Below are 21,295 nucleotides of genomic sequence, written 5' to 3'. Positions count from 1 at the left end.
AAATAATTATATACTTTTACACCAAAGCTCTGGTCAGTGCTTGCTTGTGCTACTGTATCTCTGTACCTATTGTGTATTGTGTATACTCTATATACTGCCTAACTCATCTTGAGAGAAGTCTGACTGCTCAGCCACAGCTACCAGGTAAATCTGGGTGGTACAGACTGCTACCAATTGGGTTTAATGCCAACCACCTGTAGTCCTAAATCTTTTGCAGTGGTCCGTAAGGGAACTGCACAGGTTTCTGCCTAACAGGCGCGTCTCAAGATGCGACTTACGCAGTTGACTCTTCGGAGCTCCTGCCTCCAGGCTGTGGACCCGGACACCAAAATGATTTTGGTTCCACCCTACATGTCAGATCCCCTTTGGTTGTCGTCTTCCAGCAATCTGTCGGTGGGTGCGCCTTTTCAGGAGCCCTCCCCTCAGGTGACCATTACGACGGACTCCTCACTTATCAGGTGGGTGGGCGACAATGGATCATCTTCAGGTTTTTGACCTGTGGTCGCCGCAGGACAGACAATTTCACATAAATTATCTGGAACTTCTGGCAATTTTCCTGGCGCTCAAAGCTTTCAAGCCAGGGATTGTGAACAAGGTGGTCTGCATCCGCACGGACAATGTAGTATCCATATTTTACGTCAACAAGCAGGGTACTAGGTCACCTCCCCTTGTAGACCTAGCCATTCAGATTTGGGAATGGGCCATTCAGCACAGTGTTTGGCTGTTAGCGGTACACGTTCCGGGTCAGCTGAATGTGACGGAAGACTCTCAGCTGGCAAGTGGTGATCAGCTACGAGTGGGAACTGATCAGAGATCCTCTCGGACCTTTTTCGCCATTGGGGTACTCCAGAAGTGGCCCTCTTTGCGACGTCGTCAAACAGGAAACTTCGTCTTTATGCTTCCAGGAATGTAGTCTGAGATTCTTCCTTGGGGGATGCTCTCGAGATTCCGTGGCACAACATGAGGGCCTACGCCTTCCCGCCTCTGATTCACCGGGGGTTATGGAAGTTCAGGAACATGTCGAATTGCTCTCCTGTTCATAGCCCTGTGGTGGCCAGCCCGATTCTAGTTTTCAAAGCTTCAGCATCTGTCAGTCTGCTCACAGATCTGGCTTCCACTGATTCCTGACCTGCTTCACCAGAGCGATCAGCAGATGTGGCACCCCTCCCCACAATCATTCAGTTTGGTGGCCTGTTGCCCGAGTTCAAATCTTTAGAAAGCTTCAATTTGTCAGCAGATAATATGCGTATCATCCAGGCGGCAAGAAAGCCTTTGACGTCTCAGTACAGGAGCAAATTGCTCTGTTTCTGTCACTGGTGTTTAGCAAAAAAGCTGGACCCCAGAGAAGCTGTCATCGATGCGGTCTTGGCTTTAATTTCTCATCTGGCAGCTTCGGGCATGCATGTCTTATCTTGTAGGACCGATTTGTCGGATATTGCTGCTTACCTGTCCAGGGACTCTTGCTCCTTTTCTTTGACAAACCCTGTCATTAAAAGGCACTTTGCAGGTCTATTGCATCTATATCTACCTGTACGCAACCCTCATCCCAAGTGGGATCTTAACGTGGTCCTTACTGCTTTATGCCATAAACCCTTCGAGCCCATGGCTACGGCAGACTTGAAATTCATTTAATGGAAAATGGCCTTTCTGATTGCAGTAACTTCAGCAAGACGTGTAAGCGAGCTTCTGGCCTTGCCGGTACAGCATCCGTTCCTCAACCTTCACAAGGATAAGGATGTCCTCCGGATCAATCCTTCTTTCCTTCCAAAGGTGGTATCCGGTTTTCATCTGATCCAGTCTATTTCGTTACCAATCTTTCCAGAACCGGTTTCAGATGCTGAGAGGGTTCTGCATAATATGGATGTAAGGCAAGCTCTTAAGTTTTATTTGGACAGAACATCTAATCTTCAGAGCTCTCCCCAACTCTTGGTGACCTTCGGAGACCCGAAAGGAAAGCCGGCTTCGAAAGCAACTATCTCCCGATGGATTGCTTCCTGTATCTCCGGAGCTTATGCTGTTCAGGGTCTTCAGTCTCCGAAGGGAATTCATGCCCATCTTGTGAGGGTCAAAGCAGCCGCCATTGCCTTCCAGAAATATCTTCCCTGGGAAACCATTGCCAAAGCAGCTACATGGGCTTCCCCATCAGCTTTTATGAAACATTACTGCTTAGATCTGAGCTCCAGGGCTGATGCTCCAATCAGGCAAGCTGTTCTTAATAACCTCTTTCAATAAAGGAGCTCCATCAACCCGTTATTGTGTAAGGAGTGCTTGGTAATCTCCCACAAGTATGAAGGAAAGGGGGACGGGACGTAGGAGTATAATAAAGTTACTCACCGTAGTGACTACCTTACTCCTAGTCCCCTTTCCTCCATATGCCCGCCCGCCGTCCCCTCTAATAAGTATCCTCTATTATTGCTTAAATGGTCTCAGACCTGGCGATAGAAAAGGACTGAAGGGCGATGCGCGGGACAGCGCTAAGGAAGGCAGGGTTACGCCCGCGTGCGGTACCCCGCGTACAAAAGAGGACACATTTTCAATTTGATGCTTTATTACAAAAGTGCTGTGGTCCCATATCACAGGACGGAATGTCCCGCAAGTATGGAGGAAAGGGGACTATGGACTAGGAGTAAGGTAGTCACTACAGTGGGTAACTTCATTAATGTCGTCCATACCGGTAGTACTAGTCTGCTGTCGGCCTTAGAGACCTGTAGGACCTCTAACTTAATCCGGGCTTCCTTGCCCAACGAAATAAATCTAGATATGTGGGTGTCCAGCTCTTTGAACATTTCCCTCGTAGAGGTAAATGATAGTATCATGGCCAAATGGGTCAGTTTAGGAAGGGAGTTAATCTTGAAGGCATTTATTTTGCCGGTTATAGACAGTGGGAGTGTGTTCCATCAAAGATCTTGTTGGATTTTCTTTGACCGGGGGATAGTTTGGGCCCACTATAACTTGTAAAATGGGACAGATCTGCACACCCAGATATGTAATATATTGAAGTTGGAGCTTAAAGGGGGCTACCCCTCCCGGATCTCAGGGGATGTCTGATCTTAATGGGAGGAATTCTGACTTCGTTGAATTGATTAATTAACCTGCCATGGGGCCGAAGTCTTGAAGCAACAGTCGTACTCTTGGTAAGGAGGTCTTGTAGTTGCTAACGTAGAAGAGTAGGTCGTCCGCGTAGTGTGATACGCTATGTTCTTCTGTATTCCATAGAACGCCAATCCACCCGCGGTCATTACGCAGTTTCACTGCCAGAGGTTCTATGGTGAGAGCCTAGAGGAATGGGGACAGTGGGCACCCTTGACGCGTGCCTGAGTATAGGGGAAAAGGGAGTTATGTGACAACATTGGTGGCCACAGGGGCTGTAGAGTCTGCTTATAGTAGCTTCACCATTTCAATATATTTGATGGGGAACCCACATTTTTCCAGTACGCAGAACATAAAATCCCCTTCAACCTTGTAGAAGGCCTTTTCGGTGTCTTCAGTGTCAATCGCTAGTATTCCCTCCAATGGACCTGTCCTGCCTGCAATGACATGTAACAGACGGCGATCATTGTCTGCTGAATGCCTCCCTCTGATCAATCCCGTTCGGTCCCTGTGAATGAGTTGTGGCAGTAGCGCTTCAATTCGATGCACCAGGCATTTTGCCGAGTTTTTCCTGTCAGCGTTGATGGGGATATGCGGCGATAAAACCAGCATTGCGCCGGATTGCGCCTTTTCTTGTGAAACACTATAATGTTGGCTGCAAGCATGGAGCGAGGTAGGTGGCCATTGGTTCTTGCACCAGCGAAAACCGCCTCTAATGTTGGGCACAAGGCGGTCCATAGAGACGTATAAAAGTCAATGGGGAGACTGTGCAGGCCTGCTGCTTTACCCGCCGCCAATGATCGAATGGCCAGTCACTTCTAATGTGGCAAGTGGGGCGGCAAGCTCTTCGGCCTGCGAGGTATTCAATTTATGCAGGTTGATGGACTCTAGGAAATTCAGTCATATGTTGTGGCTCATTCGGGGTGGCTTTTGCATATAGTGTGTCGTAGAATAGTGCAAATCAGTCATTAATATGTTAATTTCTCTCCAGTAAATTCCCATTTTGATTTCGTATGGAGTAAATAATCTGCACCACTTGTCTGTCCCACAGAGCAAGTGCCATTAGGTGTAGTGGCCTGTCTGTCACAATATGTTTGCGACCAACTAATGAAGGATTTCCGGGCCCGGGCAGCCGTCATGCGTTTCAGGTCCAACCTGAGTTTAGCAAGTGTTGCATATGTCTGCAGATCTTTGGTGCGTTTATGTAGTTTTTCAGCGATAAGTATGTCAGTTCTCCGCTGTGCTTTCTGTGCACCCCAGCTTTTCGGTTTTTGAGCTGCATTGCCTCCTCCCCTGGGCCGGGAGGATAGCTCAGGGGCAACTCGCTTGCCTTGGAAGCAGGACGATGCAGTGCAACACAGGTTCGATCCCCGGGTCCGCGCTTAGAAACCTCTCGGTATTAAGCGGGTTATAAATAACTAATTACAATTACATAAATGCTTTCTACGCATTCAAGCACAGGGAAATCTGTCGATATATTGTTTTGCCAAAATATGTTTATATTCCTCTAAGTGCTCACAAAGGTCAGGGTAGCCCAGGGCCCGTAGATTCAAATGCCACTGTGGTCTCCTATACAGGACTCTTGGTAGATCAATGTCTAGTAACACTGGAGCATGGTCTGAGAGCGTAGAGGCTAATATGTTGCATTTACGCATACGATGGAGGGCGTTGGAGGCAAGAACAAATAATCCATCCTGGAATAGCTATTGTCTATTGGAGTAAAAAGTAAAGTCTCTCTGCTATTCGTGCATGATTCGCCAGGCATCTTTGAGTGTGAGCTCTGTCAGAAATGAGGGAGGTGGCCAGTTTCTTCAGGGGCAATTGTGGTTTTGTAGACCAGCTTTGCCGGTCCATCGCTGGAACCAAGGCCACATGAAAATCTCCCCCCATCAGGAGCGTGGCACCCATTCGGTGAAGACCTGTGTAAAAAAAGATGGTGTATCGGCCGTAGGTGCATATACATTAAGGAGGGTAAGGAGTTGTTGCTGTATGTGCCCCTGTTTTAAAGCATATCTACCACCCCTATCTGTGAGCACATGAAGAACTTGAAAGGGGACCCACTTATGTATTAGAATGGATACCCCCTTCAACCTTCACATGGAGGGTGTACTGCTACACCTACCCACCCCGACCGAGTTTTTCTGATTCAATTACGTTCTGATGGGTTTCCTGGAGGAATAGGAAGATTGTTGCCTTGCATGTCACGCATATAGTTACGCATTATTTTCCTTTTTGATCTGGTGGCCTAGCCCCTGGACTTTGAGTTATGAGTGTGAGAGAGGCCGTTTCAGGGTTGGGTGGGAGGTCCGGGGGGGGGGATGCCCATGTGTTATGTATTTCCTATTTGGATCCAAAACTTCTGTCCATTTCCACTGTAACATTTTATAAACATGCAGAGGATTGTGCCCAGTAACAAACCCTAACTCCCCAAACCAATATCTAACAGTACAACATTGGGTCCGAAGAACTGGGACCCAATACGGAGCAAGAAAAGCCCATGCTTGAGGGTAATCTGGGATGATCCGAGAACCTGCACCGTTCCTCATGCATACCAACGCCCTCCCTTGGAGGACCTTGGCCATTTTATGAACACAAACACAAAACTTGTGATACCAAACCATCACAACAGTGGGGTATGTGGCTGGTGGTGCTTTGTGCACCATCCCGTCCATGCGCCATGAGTTAGTTCTCTGGTGGTCATACATGACCGATGCCGTGGGGTCGGAACAAGGAGGCGGTCCGCATCGGGGCCTCTTCGCGCTTGGGATCCCTTTCTGCCGCCCATTCGAGAGTGAGCTTGGTCTCCTTTGCCCGGGGTCGTCCTTAATTGTCACGTTGTCCATAAAGTTCCTTCATGAGAGGACAAATGTCTGGGCTCAAAACGACAGGCGGTGTGTTCTCCGCTATCCCGGGGCTTCAGCTTCTCGTTTAGGGCCCTCTTGGCACCGTCCTGCTCTCTTCCATCGTCCGTGTGGTCTGTCCCGGTGCTGCGGTTGAGGGAATGATGCAATGTGACCAGCATTGCGGTTCCCTTCTTCCGTGGACGGGAACTCATCAGAGACCATTTCTCGCTGTCTCAAAAAGTCACAGGCCGCCTCTGGATCTTTAATGAAGGCCACTATCTATCAAGCTGTATAAACCAAATTGCCAGGAATTTGCAGATAGTGCCGGTGGTCTGTACCCTTCAGGGCATCAAATATAGGTTAAACCCCTTTCTACGCCTGGAGACTTTGATGGAGAAATCATTGAATATCTTAACCTCTGCGCCATCTGTGCATATAGCACCCACCACCCGGTATGCTCTCAGTATAGCCAATTTGTGTTTAGAAGTTCAGGAGGTGCATCGTGATAACATGTGGGTGTTTACCGGGGGCAGGCTTGGGGATAGGTGCTCGGTGTACCCGTTCAATATTGAGGCTTTTAGGATCTTGGATCTGTAGTTTGTGTCGGAGGAAGGTGTATAGATTGGTTTCTAGATCTGATCCCTCCACGTGTTCCGGCAGGCCTACCAAGCACAGGTTGTTGCGTCTGACCTCTTTTCCTGGTCCTTGATTTTCGCGCCTATGCGCTGCAGCTCCCTGATCAGGCCATCTACATCGGTAGCAGCTGTGGTGGCGTTATCTTCTAATGAGCTAATGCGCTACTCCTTATCTGTTGTCCGATCCGCCTGCCCATTGAGCCTGGTTTGTACATCCTGTAGGACCCGTTTGATGTATTGAACCATCTTGTTGGTCTCCTGTCATCTGTCCAATGGTCTTAATTTCTTGGAGGATCGTTTGGAGCTGGTTTTGGATAGTTTCCATCGTGGGCAGTTTCCCGGTCGACCGGCGTAGGGGTGTATGTGCCCTGTTGATATTTGCAGTAGTTTGTTGCAGTGCGTAGCGTGCCCACCGAAGGAAAGGATCAGAATGGGGTTCTGTGATGGTGTTATGCAGCCTGGTCAATGTCCCGCCGGTTGACTCAGTGGCCTGTGGGTTGCTTTTTTGATTGGGCTGTTTTGTTTCTATTCACGGCTCCTGTGGGCACCATAGGGCTTGCACCCTCTCCACTCTTCTGGCTGCGTCCCACGGTCAGTATGATGGCGTATAGGACGGCTAGACGGCAGTGCTGTTGTTTCCCCGTTAACAGCAAAGAATACACACCTTCTCCGATTCCCCCGGCCGCTACAATCCCGATATTCTACGTGGTAGCAGTCAAGGCAGTGGGAGCGCAGCAGCTGGGGTGGCTCTGGTGACTCAGTCAATGTTGGCCCCTGTTGCAGGTGCGTGGTTGCCAGGGGTTCGACCCAGCTAGGTGACCTGGGAATGCGGAAGCGCTGCCTACCCTTTCCCCTAGGTTTTCATGTCAGCGCTTCTCATTTTCCCTACAGGCGCATGATCTTCCGTGTGTCTCACCTGAGGATACAAGCAGGGTGCCGGGCATGAATCCTCAGGGCCTTGGTAAGCTGTATTGGCACAGTCGATGTGCAACGTGTCCACCGGTTGGTTCCCAAGATATACTAATGTGCAATCCAGTGCTCAGCCAGGTGCCGTCCAGTATGCCTACGATCCGACCTCTGGGTCTGGCTCGACAGCTTTAGCCGCAGCATCGGTTGGGCTCCACATTGTGCTTCGGGGTGGGTGGGTTGCCACACTCCGATTCTGTGTCTTGCTTTCCCAGGCCGTTAGTTCAATTTGATTTGTGCGCCGCAGAGTATCCAGTGGTGGGAGCCGTGCACCGCAAGTAGCATTGATCGACGTGCAGGACCAGCTGCTGCGTATGTGAGCCGGTCGGGTCTCAATCGATGTATAGTTCAGCACTGGGGTCGACCAGCGACTCGGGCAACTTCATCTGTTTCTTTTGCCGGAGGTCCCCTGCTTTGGTTTTCATCAACCCATGGGTTATGCAGGATATAATTGAGCGCCAAAGTTTGTATGCACCGGAGCTCACTCAGCTCGCAGGTATCTTGCTTGGGCTCTCGAGCGCCCCTGTGTACTGTATCTTTATAGTTCTATATGCCTGCCTCAACTTGCCCCCAATATAGCAGTGGATAATGGAACAATGGTCTCAAGGTATAGACGAGGGGGGCGTTCTAATATTGGTCTTCCAAAAGATGGTAGGGGCTCTCAAATAGTGGAGAACAGGGAACGTGGTGAAGAGATTCCTTTTGTCAACCCGCTAGAACAATTTGCAATCAGTTACATTCATAAGCGGCCGAGGCCGCATTGTCAACACCTCACTTTCGACACCTCACTTCCCAGGAAAAATGATCAGCTCAGCAAGCCAAAAAGCACATAAACTTGGTGGAGCCCCGTAGCAACCAAGATGGCGATTTGCTCTTTTCTATACTTTTTTGGGAAGCAATCCTCATCAACACAGACAATACGCTTGTCGTGTTTTATATCAACAAGCCAGTCTGAACACACTCAAGAGCGTTGTCCCTGCTCTCACTAAAACACATGGCAGTGGTGTTTCTGAAAAAAACATTCACATTTAAGCACATGGTTCAAGGGAACACAATTGTTTTGTGGACAGTTTAAGCAGAGTCCTGGTAAAGTACCTTGAGTTGGAACTCCACACCAGTGCAATAAGATCTTTGCAACATGGGATCATCCAAGAAGTGGATCTGTTTGAACCAGCAAGAAATGCCTAAAATCTCTTATCCATGCACCCAGTACAGAGTTCCTTAGACAATGTACTATGGATGAATTGGTCTGGGATATTTCCATATGCTTTTGCCCAAGTACAACTGCTACGCAAATTGGTACACATACTGCACCAGTAACACCTAACAATGATTCTCACTTCACCAATGTGGGTAAGAGAGCTGTCGTACTCCCACCTGCTGAACATGTCTCTTGTCCACTAATCAAATTTCCACCCTCAAGCATCCTGCTAACACAACGGCAACAAATAACCCACCGGAGTACTCAAGACAGCCAACTTGGTAGCTTGGCTCCTAAGGTCAAACAGTTTGTCATTTACAACTTCTCACAAGATGTGTGGATCTAGTGACGGAGTCAAGAAAACGAAACACCAAACATTGTTACTTCAACATATGGAAGTGGTTTATGCTGTGGTGTACACAAACACATCACCCCTATTTACTGTCTACCAACAAACATTGTTACTTACATGCTTCATTTACTCGGCTCAAGTCTGGTATACAATGCACTCAAGGTGCACTTGGCAGCATTAGCAGCATACACAACATCATAACACAAAGTATCTTGGTGGAGGGTTCCAGTTGTCAAGGTTTCATGCAAGGTGCAAAATGTATATACTCACCAGCACATCCGACTCCTGGTTGGGATTTAAACAGTTCTATGCAAGTTATTGGGTCCACATTTGAACTAATTCATAATGTTCATGTTGACAGTTCAGTAGCCTGACCCTTTCAAGAAGAGATGGAGGATCCTTCTCAGCCTGGGTTGGGAAGCCATCCAGGGTGGAAACCAAAGCCAGTCCTGCACTAGAGTGGAAGGTGTCAGTTGGGAGGGCCACAGTCCCAATCTCTTCTCTATGTACCCATGTAAATGACTATCTCACCACTCCTGATAACCCCATACCTCTGTTTCCCAATGCTGCTTAGCCTTTCTTTGTTTTTTTTAAAGAACAAACCAGTAGCCTCAGTGGTGTTCCGGAGAGACAACAACCCACCAGGGCACCTCAAGGGACACCTAGTGTAAGCACACTCTTACTGGCAGCTTAAAAGTAGAGAACTGCTGCAGGAAATTAAAGAGTAGGCAGACGTGGGTACAGAATAATCCCATCTGCTCCCCATGGCAGCAGTGCTCACCTGCACCAGAGTTGTGAAGCCACATAGTGAAATGTAGTATCAGCCGAAACTGCTGCTTCCCTAAAGAAAGGGGAGAACCAATAGCAGCAGAAGTGGGAGGATATAAGGGCAACTGGAAACCAGGTGTGTTGTCCAGGTGAGCTCACAGGTGGTGGCAGACCAAGACACCAGAATGGGGAAGGATGGTGGAAAGGAGTGTGAAGGTAGTGTAGAGCAAAGTTGAGGTATTGGCTGGTGCAAGAAAGTAGTACCCTGTTGCGAGTGTGCGCATAAAGGTGTATGTGAAGTGGTAATAGGAGAGTAAGGAGCGAGTAGTGGGTGATCGAAAGAGTAAAAGAGGGAGTGGTTGAGTAAGTGGGTGAAGTAGTGGTGTGCAGGTGGGATTAGAAGGAAGCAGAGAAGTAGTGGTGAAGAGGCGGGAGCCATAGTTGTGTAGGCTGGCAGAGTAGTAGGAAGGTAGATTGTAGTCTGAGAAAGATCAGAGGGAGGTATCAGAGGGCTAGGTAATAGAGCGGAAGTGTGGAAGAGGAGAGGGAGGAGATGAAGGGAAGAGAGTAGTGAAGCTGGGAGATAGAGTAGAACAGTAGAGAAATGAATAAGTCATGTAACATCAGGTGAGTGCCCCTGAGTGGTTGGAGGGCACATCCAACTAGAGGCACGGATATTTATTTATTTATTTTATTTATTTAAATTTGTATAGCGCGCAAGCAGCCCAGGGGCATTGAGGCGCTGTTACTTGCATGAGCTTAGTTACAGGCATGGTATAAGTAAGAGGCAGATTACAGATAGGAACAAGCAAGGTTATCATTACAGCTTATGCGGTTGGTCAATACAACTTAAGCAGTGGGTCCTATGGTTGGTATTCATGCTGCTGCGAGGGACCTTATGAGAAGAGGGTGGTTTTCAATGCTTTGCGGAAGGCTAGGAGGGAGGGAGGGCTCACTGCGGATGGTGGGAGGTAGGGCATTCCAGTGAGTGGGTGCGAGATAGGGGAAGCTGGATCCACCTGCTCTGGATCTTTTTACTAGTGGCATGAGCATGTTGGTGTAGGGTGATCTTGTTGGTCTTGTAGAGGCGACGGAGTGGATTCTTTGTGAGAGGTAGTCAGGGGCAGTGAGATGGATGCATTTGTGTATCAGTGTGAGTGCTTTGAAAATTATTCTCTCCTTTATTGGGAGCCAGTGGGCTAGTTTTCTGGCTTCCGAGATGTGGTCCCTTTTGGCAATACCTTGGGCTGCTCGGAGAGCACTATTCTGGATGACTTGTAGCCTCTCCGTTTCTTTTTGAGGTTCCTAGGAAGAGTATGTTGCAGTAGTCTAGCCTGGAGCCGGTGATGGCTCTGGCTATGTTTGTGCAGCTCTCTTTGGAGAGGAAAGGCCTGACTGCGTTGATCAGTTTAGCATGATATGCAGCTGAGGAGGCAATGGTGTTGACTTGTCTGTCCATGGAAAGGTTAGAGTCTAGATAGACTCCAAGAGTTTTGACTGAGTCTGAAACAGGTATTTTGATGGTGTCGATGGTGAAGTGACTGAATTGGGAGTCAAGTTTTTTTAGCGTTTCGGGGGAACCTACCAGTAGGAGTTCTGTCTTGTCAGAGTTGAGGCATAGTCCATTGTCTGCCATCCAGGCTTGGATGGTGTTGTAGAGGTTGTTAAGGATCATGGAGTCAGTGTCGTAGTTGCCTGTGAGGGTAAGGAGGATCTGGGTATCGTCCGCGTAGTTAGTGTAGGATATACCCATAGCGTCGAGGATGAGGAAGAGGGGTCGTGTGAAGATGTTGTAGAGTGTGGGGGAGAGGCATGAGCCTTGGGACACGCCAAAGAGTATGATAGTGGGTGAGGCAGAGGCTAGGTCGGAGAATACTTGCATGGTTCTGTCTTGTAGGAAGGATGTGATCCATGCTGTGGCGTCAGGGGAGAACTTGGCAGTGGAGGAGAGATGATGGCAAAGGACGTCATGATCTACGAGATCGAACGCTGCAGATAAGTCAAGGAGTAGGAGAAGAGCTGGTTTGCCCATGTCTCTGGCATCGTCCATTTGGTTTTTCAGGTCAAGTAGGGCGGTTTCAGTCCCATGTCTAGGGCGGAAGCCAGATTGGCGGAGTCCCAGGAGTTTGTTTTCTTTGATGAAGCACTGAACCTGCAGATAGGCTGCTTTGTCGAGTATTTTGAGGAGGAAAGGGACAGTGGTGATGGGTCTATAGTTGTTGGGGGAGGTGGGATCGAGAGTTGGTTTTTTTAAGAGGGGGCGGACCCATGCTTCCTTGAGGGAGGTGGGGACTTTCCCTGTTGCGAAGGAGGCATTAACAAATGCTGTCAGGAAGAGGGAGCAAGCGCTTCAGTGCAGTCCTTGATGAGTGGCTGGGCAGGCATCACCTTTACAGTTGGATGCTTTGATGTTCTTCATTATGTTAATGATGTCCTTTTCCTGTCTGGATTTGAAGGAGAAGGGTTGGGGAGGGTCTTGGGCTGGTGGTGGGACAGGGATATGAGTATTGGGCAGGGCTTGTTTGGTAGCTAGTATTTTGCTTTGGAGGCGGCTCAGTTTTGTTAGCATTGCCGTTTGAATTTCGTCGCACCAGGCTTTGTCTTTGGTGAAGTTCTGGGGGGTGGGAGTAGGAGTCTCTAGCTCCCTAAAGATTGCAAAGATTTCTTTTGTGCTGGATTGGGCTTCCGAGATTATGGATTCAAAAGATTTGGATTTTGCCCGGGTGATAGCTTTTTTGTACTCCGTAGAGCAGGCTTTAAAGATCAGCTTGTCTTTGTCAGTGTGGGACGTTTGCCACTGAGTAAGTGCTGCCTTTTTCTTGTTTCGGAGTGCGAGCAGGTCTGGGGTGAACCAGGAGTTAGAGTGGGTGGTGGGTTTGTATTTACGGGGTTTTAGTGGGGCAATGGAGTTGATAGCTGCTTTAATGGCAGCATCGTAAGTTGATGCAAGAGTTTCTGGGTCTGTGGAAAAAGGTGGTCTGAAGGCTGGGCCTTGGAGGAAGGGCAGTAGTCTTTCCTTAGTGAGCTGGCGGGAGCTTCTTGTGAGGCAGGGTGGTAGGGGTTGGGGTGGCGGGGTAGAGGAGCTGGTGGTGAGGATGCTAAATGTGATGATATGGCGGTCAGACCATGGGGTAGGAGTGTTTCCAGTGATGATGATGCGTGGGCAGTTGTGCTGAGCAATCCAGTCGAGTGTTCTGCCCTGAGTGTGCGTTGGGCTAAAGATAGTGTTCTTATAGCCTAGTGTTGTTAGGGCTGAGTCAAAGGATTTGGCTGCTGGGTCCTTTTTATCCTGGAGGCCTAGGTTGACGTCCCCAAGGAGAATGGCTTTCAAATGTTTTTTGAGGTTGTCAGATAGAAGATGGATGAGGGAGGCTTGGAAGTCTTCTATTGGGCCAGGAGGGCGATAGACAATATGAGCGGTAATGGTACAGTTGGGGGAGAATATAATTTTGACTTGGAGGTAGTCGTTGTTGCTGTGCAGGGATTTTTCTACCTTTCTAATACTATAGCAGTCCTTAGCGATGATTGCGACACCTCCACCTTTAGAGGGGCGATCTTGTCTGGTGATGGAGTAGCCAGAAGGGAGTGCCAGGGAGAGCGCAGGGCCGGAGGCCTCGTGTAGCCAGGTTTCTGATATCATGAGCAGGTCAAGGTCATGGGTGGTTATGAGGTTGTGGATGTCTAGAGCGTGGGCGCTGATGGATCTAGCATTGATCATGGCGCATTTGAGGTGGGGTTCTGTGACAACTAGGGAGGGGTCTGTGGGAGGAGAGGGTGAGGTGATGGGCATGGTCGGTGTGGAGCTGGGGGCTCGAGTGGTGTTGTGGTGGGGGGCAGTAGAGGAATTGCATATCATACATTTAGCACTGGGGGGTGCAGTTTTAGAAGTGGTGGGCACAGGTGAGATCACATTTGGCACAATAGCATTCACAATGGGGGTAGAAGAATTGCATATCACACATTTTGCACTGGGGGGCGCAGTTTCAGTGGTGGTGGTGGTGGGCACAGGTGAGATCACATTTGGCACAATAGCATTCACAATGGGGGTAGAAGAATTGCATATCACACATTTTGCACTGGGGGGCGCAGTTTCAGTGGTGGTGGGCACAGGTGAGATCACATTTGGCACAATAGCATTCACAATGGGGGTAGAAGAATTGCATATCACACATTTTGCACTGGGGGGTGCAGTTTCAGTGGTGGTGGGCACAGGTGAGATCACATTTGGCACAATAGCATTCACAATGTGGGTAGAAGAATTGCATATCACACATTTTACACTGGGGGGAGCAGTTTCAGTGGTGGTGGGCACGGATGGGGAGGAATTGCGGGTAGAGGTGGTACAATTAGGGGTGGAGTGTATCATTTGTTACTGTATTGGGGTAATTGAGAAGGCTTTAGGCTTTGTGGTTAACCGTCTGAGTATGGCCATGTAGGTGGGTGGGGTGGGTTGCGAGATACGGGAGCATAGCCGCGCATTGCGGATGTTAGTGGGAAGGGGGTTGGAGCTGATGGTGGGCTCTATAGTGCGAGCACGTAGTCTGGAGCTCCTGGTGGCCAAGTCTTGGTGTAGGAGGAGGCAGTGGGCAAGCTCCTTACCTCTGTGATGTTGCATAGTATCGTGGCAAATGGCAGACGAGCAGCGAAGAGCTGCAAAGAGGAGTGCAGGCCTTGTCCTCTGGCCTTCTCCTCGCGGCTTTGCCTGGCGGTGAGCCCCGTCTCCCTTTATGGTGGGGGGGTGGAGACGGCAGGGCGGGAAGCCGTATCAGGCTGCGGGCGGGAAGCGGCATCGATTCGGCGGGAGATTCGAAAGATGCTTTTTTAAAAGCATTGTAGGCGGTGATCATGCCTTCCATGGTGGAGGCCTTTGCAATATGCGCGAGACGCGCTGGATCAGCTGGGGCTCCGAAATGAAGATTAAAGTCAGCAGACAGCTGATCGAGCACAGCTGATGGAGGCACTCGCAGCAGAGCTGCAAAGAGGAGTGCAGGCCTTGTCCTCTGGCCTTCTCCTCGCGGAGGTGGCAGCAACTGTCATACAAGGTTGCGTTTCTTATTGCGGTCCCCTTGTGGGAAGAATAAGTGAACGTCCGGCATTATCTCCATCTGAGCCATTTGTCTTCACAGCCAAACACAAGGTGGTTTTAAGGACACACCCTAGGTTATCCCCAACATATTTTTCAAAATTTCACGACTATCAGTCAAATTACTAGATTTCTTTTAAAACCCATAAAACTGGGCAGATGGACTCTACATTCACTTGACGTCCATATGGCAGCCATGTATTGCCTCAGTAGAACCAAAGAACCTAGGAAAATAGATCAGTTCTTTTCCATAGCAACTGAGGGTGATCCAGTCACAAATTCAACAATTCCAAGCTTGATTGTTGGATGCACACAACTGTTTCACCCTAGTGAACAAAGTGGGACTGTTTAAAAACGTTTAATCGCAATTGTCCCTTCAGCTCACTCTCCACCATCATCACATACTGCTTGCTAGTCCATGCAATGCATGTAAATTGGATCAGATTCACAAGCCTTGGAAAGCATAAATGGCTTACCTAGTAGTCTTTATGTGGCTTGTATCTGCTTAGAATCACATGCACCCACCCTCCCCTTTTGCGAGCAAAGGCACAGTGCTACATCATACATGTACTCATGTGCGGTCAGAAAAACAAATCTAGGATGTTGACGCCTTAGGGTTCATGGGTACTTGTACAAGTAGGATAAGGATAGTGCGAGAGGAACACTACTCACGACACCCTCTTTTTTAATTTGAAAAGAAAAACAAAGCATTAAACTCTGCACCAACCACTGGATGGTGGCCTATGCACAGCATGTAATTCTAAGCAGATACATGCCACAGAAAGAGGATTACTGGATAAGTAATGATTGTCATATCTTGGCTTCTCCACCTCCTAGTCTTCTATTAGATTTTGGGGCTTGCAGAAATCAGTTTGATTAGACTGATAGTTGAGTGGTTAACAAACTATACGTTTTTAAGGACTAGAGGTGGACTTATTCGGTCAAATTACACATTTCAAAGTAATGTGATACTTCTGATAATGTTGTTTAAATCCAATTTGATGATGGATGACCAAAGGTTTTCTCTGTCTTTATTATTTTAAGGTGAAATGGGCTTACTTTTCTGATTCCAAGCTTTGGTCTTCACCTGTTGGAGGGCCTCGTTAATTTGATTACTGGATTTTTTTTGGTTAGGTTCCTGATGGAGGTCCCCTAGTGTTCACGGAGTATGAGATGTCTGGGCTGATTTTAATTTTAGAGGGTTGAGATTATGGGTTTGTGGTTTCTCTCACTGGGACAAATCCATTGATGCTTCCTATGGCTTCAGGGTTTTTATTGGGTTCGGTGGTTGTTGGTCTTCATGTTTAAAATGTGGTTGATATGAATTTCTGAAGAGGCCAAGGACTGTTCACCTTGCTGTTTATTTAGCTCTTTAGTTGGGGTTTAAATTTTATGCCAAACCCGTACCTTCTCATTTAAGGCACTGCAGGATTGGTTGTAAATGTGTTAATTATGATCATTGTTTGTCAGGGGAGTGGCGGAATTATATCGGACTTTTTAAGAACATGTTGGTTTTTTATTGATCTGCTGTTAAATGAGGAACTTCATTCTTTATCAAAAAAATGAGGGTGTCTTTTAAGACCCCAAAATGCAACATCACATATGCCCTAACAATCTCAAGAGACGGATGGATGGTTCAAGGGTTTTTATTAGCAGCACTTTGAAATGGATTTGTCAAACTTCTCTAGGCTGTAGATGGGACTTTGCTAACGGGTGTTTCTGGTTGGTTCCTTAAACACCCATGGACTCCCTCCGCCCTAACACAGCCTACCCTAGCATGCACGGTTGGCGTGGATTCTATAACTCGTCCCCTAATGTCTAGGCTATCCTCTCTGCATCAGGACGGCCTAAAGGCCAAGGCATTATTTAACCTACTCCATTTGGATATTCCTAAGGGTATGGTATACTAATAGTCCCATAAAAAAGGTCTCAGTGATGTTCTGAATGGTGCCTCTGTATCTTTATATCCTCAGACAGACTCTCCCTCCTCACTCTTTATTTTCCCTTCGATTATACTTCTCTCTTCACTACTCTCCTTTTCCTGCCCCTCTCGTCACATCTTCCTTCCCACCACCTCCTCTCGCCCCCTACTGACTCTGGTCTTCTTGTTCCCTCCTCTCCCCTCTCTTGCTCTGTCTCCTTCCTCCTCTCTCGTCTGTCCCTAAAGTTTGTCTCCCTTTTCCACCACATCCCTCCTCCACAGATTTCTTTCTCCAACCTACTACTCCTTCCCCCCTCTCCCTCTGCCTTTTACCCTCTACTCACAGTACCTCCCTATACTACCACTAACATACTCTCACAGTTACAGCAACACTTTTCCCCACAGTTGGCACTTTCGCTCACACACACTCAATACCTCACCTACACCTTCCTCCAAATCCTCCACAGTTTCGTCAGCACTCCGCTCCACCTTCCATCCTTTGCCTGGTTTCTCAGTTCACCTCCACACCTTCTGACATCACCCAAAATTCTTTCCCTTTGTCTCATTCCTCTTGGTATTTTATAACTCTGGTTCCCTTGTATCATTCCTCCCACTCCTTTGAGTCTGTGTCCCAGCTACTGTATGGGCCAACCCATGTCTGCTATTTTCTATGGATTTGGGTCTGTACATTTTGAGTCTTGAAAAACCCTATTTTGTCTTGCCTCCATTACGGACACCGCCTTCAAATCAGTTTGTGTTTGCTGTGGCGGGTGTATGCTTGGTGGGCTGCCTTTCTATCGTTTTGGTTTTTGCTGAAGAGCGACCAGCACTGGCGATTCAGGGATTGTCTCTAAGAAGGCATCTTCATTCTGCAGTACCTAGGACTGGTCCTGGCATATGCCTTGGTTGGCCGCCTATTCCAGTTTGGGAGGGGTCTCTGTTCACTGCGAACAGGGTCAAACCCCTGCCCCTGTCACTAACTTCTGCACAAATATCAGTTGTATTTAACTTTCTGACTTAATGGCGGCTTTCACAATGCCAGTTTTTAAATCTCGGGAAGTGGCGCAATAGCGTTGCATGTACAAAACTCTAGTATTAGAAAGATTTTTAATGAATCCGTTCCACTGGAATTTCTCTGGGCCACTAGGTTTTCCACTATCAAAGTGGCAAAACCATATTGCAGTCCATCGCCAACTGCTACATCACATCCTTCCTGCACAAGACATGTTTCTGCCTCATTTGGGCTTCTTCATCCTTGTGTATTTTACTTCGAGGGATCCAATTTTCTTAAACCGTAGTCTCCCTCTCGCCCATTCAGAAGCCAATCCTTGTCTGTTCATTTTTACTGTGGGGGCGAATTGTCATAACCGAAGGACCTGATTGACCTTGAACTTGATCTTGATCTTTGAACCCAGCAAGAAGGGTCAAGTCTCAAGAATGCAACTAAAACCATTTTGAGCCTGCATTACTTACCTCAAACCTACACCAACACTGTTACCTGTTTTTATACAATATGAAGTAGATTTTCAGATCTGTTACTCGCTTACGTGACCGCCTTAACTGCTCACCACTGCTGTCACTAAGTGAGCCAAAGAAAGCTTAAGGAAACCGCTCTGTCTAGGTTTTCCTAGATGCCCCCACTCCTTTAACAGGGGTTTAAAAGAATCTTTTCCACTTGACAGTTAATGTCACGCTCAACAAAACGCACAAGTAACAAAATAAATAGATTTTGCTGATAACTGTTGCAACAGATTTGTCTCCTTGTTAGTACATTGCAGACCAAATATGCAATTCACTTCAGTGGGCAAAAGTGATAGAATATTCTCCTCATGGATCTATTATCCATAGTGAAACACTCTGGTGCACCCAATGTATGTGTCCTGTTTGTGCATTGGATTAAATGTCCCATGTGTGGATTCTTTTTCTTTTCTTTAATAGATATAGCTGCTGATATGCAGTTGCAGAGGCCTACTTATGACTATTACATACTCCAGAACTACTATATGGGACGTCGACAGAAACTTGAACGACTCTCCAGGTAAAGCTCATCAAAGAAATGAACATGTAAACTTGACAGGTGTTTTTAATTATTTTTAACTTTATGCTTATAAGTAACTTTCCACATGTAAGTACAATTCTCTTAAAGGCCAAAGTGTACCATAGGAAGGACATTGAGGGCACAACAGAATAGCATCTTTCAAAGTAATGTTACAGGACCATAATCCAAGGAATATTCCAACATGTAGAGGATCACAAAATGTTAGGTATTGTGAGGGCCAAGATGATGGATGATGGATGAACGATGAACGGTGAGCGAGAGCTTTGATGAGAGATTGGCATGTCCCCGTTTCGGGTCTTGTTCTCGATATAATCACTACATACCGGTGAAATGAGCTGTTAGTGTTCACTACTTAGTTGCCTCTTCCTCATCCCAGTACTATCATGGTTTAAATGAGGGGGTTTGAGGAAAGATGGTTTACAACAGCCTTTAAAGGCAGAGGGGAGGGTGTGATTGATTCTCATTAAGGCATACCATGTCTTGCCTGCGGATATCCTCTACCCAATCCCTAAGGACCCTCCACCCAGGTGTTCCTCCCTCGCATCTCCACCCGAGCGTAAGGATCTAAAATCGATCGCCTTTCCCTAGCCACCTGAGCAGAGGATCGAAGGGGAGTAGGTGTGAGGATACCCTCTGGTTTCTTACAGAATCCATAGCATCTATTGCCCTGGGATCTAACAGGATGGGACTAAGTGTAGGAAAAAATCTTCTCAAGTCGCTTCTATTGAAGCCATGGGTGCACTTCTGCCTTCAGAGCTTAAAAATAATATTGGTGCTAACAGGAACCCAATGTAATGACCTTCTAAAGAAGGAGACCTGACCCCCTTCTTTGCAGGTGAAATACCAGTGTTACTGCAACATTGTGGGTGATTTGTAACTAGGTTACTAGGCCCTCCTTAAGAAATTACAATAATCTGAATGAAAAATTGGTACACTAGGGCCTGTGTGGGTTGGGAATATACTATATTTGATCAAGTTTGTTGAAAAAATCAATTTACCTGAGTGCTGCACATGGCTCGACAGTTATTTCTGTATTCAGTACAACCTTTAGATTTTTTAGTCATTATCAGGAAAGATGACTGGATGGTTGTTTTGTGATGTCATATGTTTAAGAATTCGTGGCGTTCTACAGAAGAAAACCTCACACTGTGTTGTACTGCAGACGATAGTTCATCATCCAGCCCCCCAACACCATGAAACAAATTGATGTTGCGTCTATCTGGCCTGGCCTGCCATCCACAGCCATATATATCAGGTTGTCATCTGCATATGTCAGGCCATTCCAAAAGGTCTGATCAGGTTTAGGAGCAGGTTGACATGTATTGCAGAAAACCTGGAGATAGCAGTGACTCCCCAGGAAGTGGTGCACAAAATGGACCACTGAGTCCCCCGACTAGCACCATCCTTACATTGACCTAGAAATCATGAAACAACTTTGGTGCACCCGGGACCGTGTCTACCACCTCTGTAAAAGCGAGACCATGGAATGGAAAAATCAGTTGTGTCGAAGGCAGCACATAGGTAAAGTAGCACCAATAAAGAGCGAGCCCCAGACTCTGCCAAGGTCAGTGAGTCATCCCAGTCCTCCACTAGAGCCATGACAAGATCTGAAACCAGATTGTAAAGGGGGAAGCAGACTGAAATCCTCAAGTTACTTCTGTATCTGTTTCAAAACTGGACTGCAGGATTTGGTTGCTATTAAAGTTCTTATCAGATCTCTTCTGTGTTAGTCAGTGGAAATTCTCTATTGCAAAGAGCTGTTTCAGATGCTTGTGCTCAGGAAATATTTTCTTCTTGCTGCTTTCCTTCCAGACATCAATTGAGCCCCAACTTTTTGCTGTTGTATTGACCCCGTCCTGACATTTGGAGACAAGTGAAGCCCTTTTTTACTTCACTTACCTTGCTAATCTCATCTGTTTTGGGGGCACTGATCAGTCCCTATAGCCATCAGTGCTGGAGTACTCTCTTCTCCATTGTGAAATTTTTATTTTACACTGCACTCTTCACCTTAGTGAAGTGCATTAAGCATACCTTGTGTCCCTTTAACTTTGTTTTTGGTAACTTTGTGGTTACTTACATGATGTGTCCACAACATGCTGGCAGCAGCAGATCATTTTTTACTGTGCCTCTTTTTTTTTTTTTCTCGGGTGCATTTTGCACTTTACCACTTTAGTACATACCGCCTTTTAGCGTACCATTTACTCTAAACTGGCAGTGCCACAAGATTTTTGCCTGTGCTTTGGCCAGCTTGTATTTCAGCCTTCTTCCTGCCCTCTTGGTATACATGAAAATCCCTTTCATGGGCAAATCCTCAGCATTCCCAGGTAAAGCAGCAACAGTGTTTATTTGTGGGTGGATATAAGGGCTGGGACAGTTG

At 47.3% G+C, this 21,295-nt stretch overlaps 1 protein-coding gene across 2 annotated transcripts in view; it reads left to right on the top strand.

Annotated features, from left to right (window-relative positions):
• Positions 1-21,295, top strand: part of AHCTF1 (AT-hook containing transcription factor 1) — a 2,174,249-nt gene that overhangs the window by 742,984 nt on the left and 1,409,970 nt on the right. For both annotated transcript variants that reach the window (XM_069607832.1, XM_069607831.1), the window contains exon 17: positions 18,798-18,897. In XM_069607832.1, coding sequence (XP_069463933.1) covers positions 18,798-18,897 — 100 coding nt within the window. The remainder of the gene's footprint in view (positions 1-18,797; positions 18,898-21,295) is intronic.

The sequence above is a fragment of the Ambystoma mexicanum genome, chromosome 4q (genome assembly GCF_040938575.1).
Source record: "Ambystoma mexicanum isolate Mex_15411 chromosome 4q, UKY_AmexF1_1, whole genome shotgun sequence".
NCBI classification, from domain to species: Eukaryota; Metazoa; Chordata; class Amphibia; order Caudata; family Ambystomatidae; genus Ambystoma; species Ambystoma mexicanum.
The sequence above is the reverse complement of the archived record's forward strand: the minus strand, read 5'-3'. Positions and strand labels throughout refer to the sequence as shown.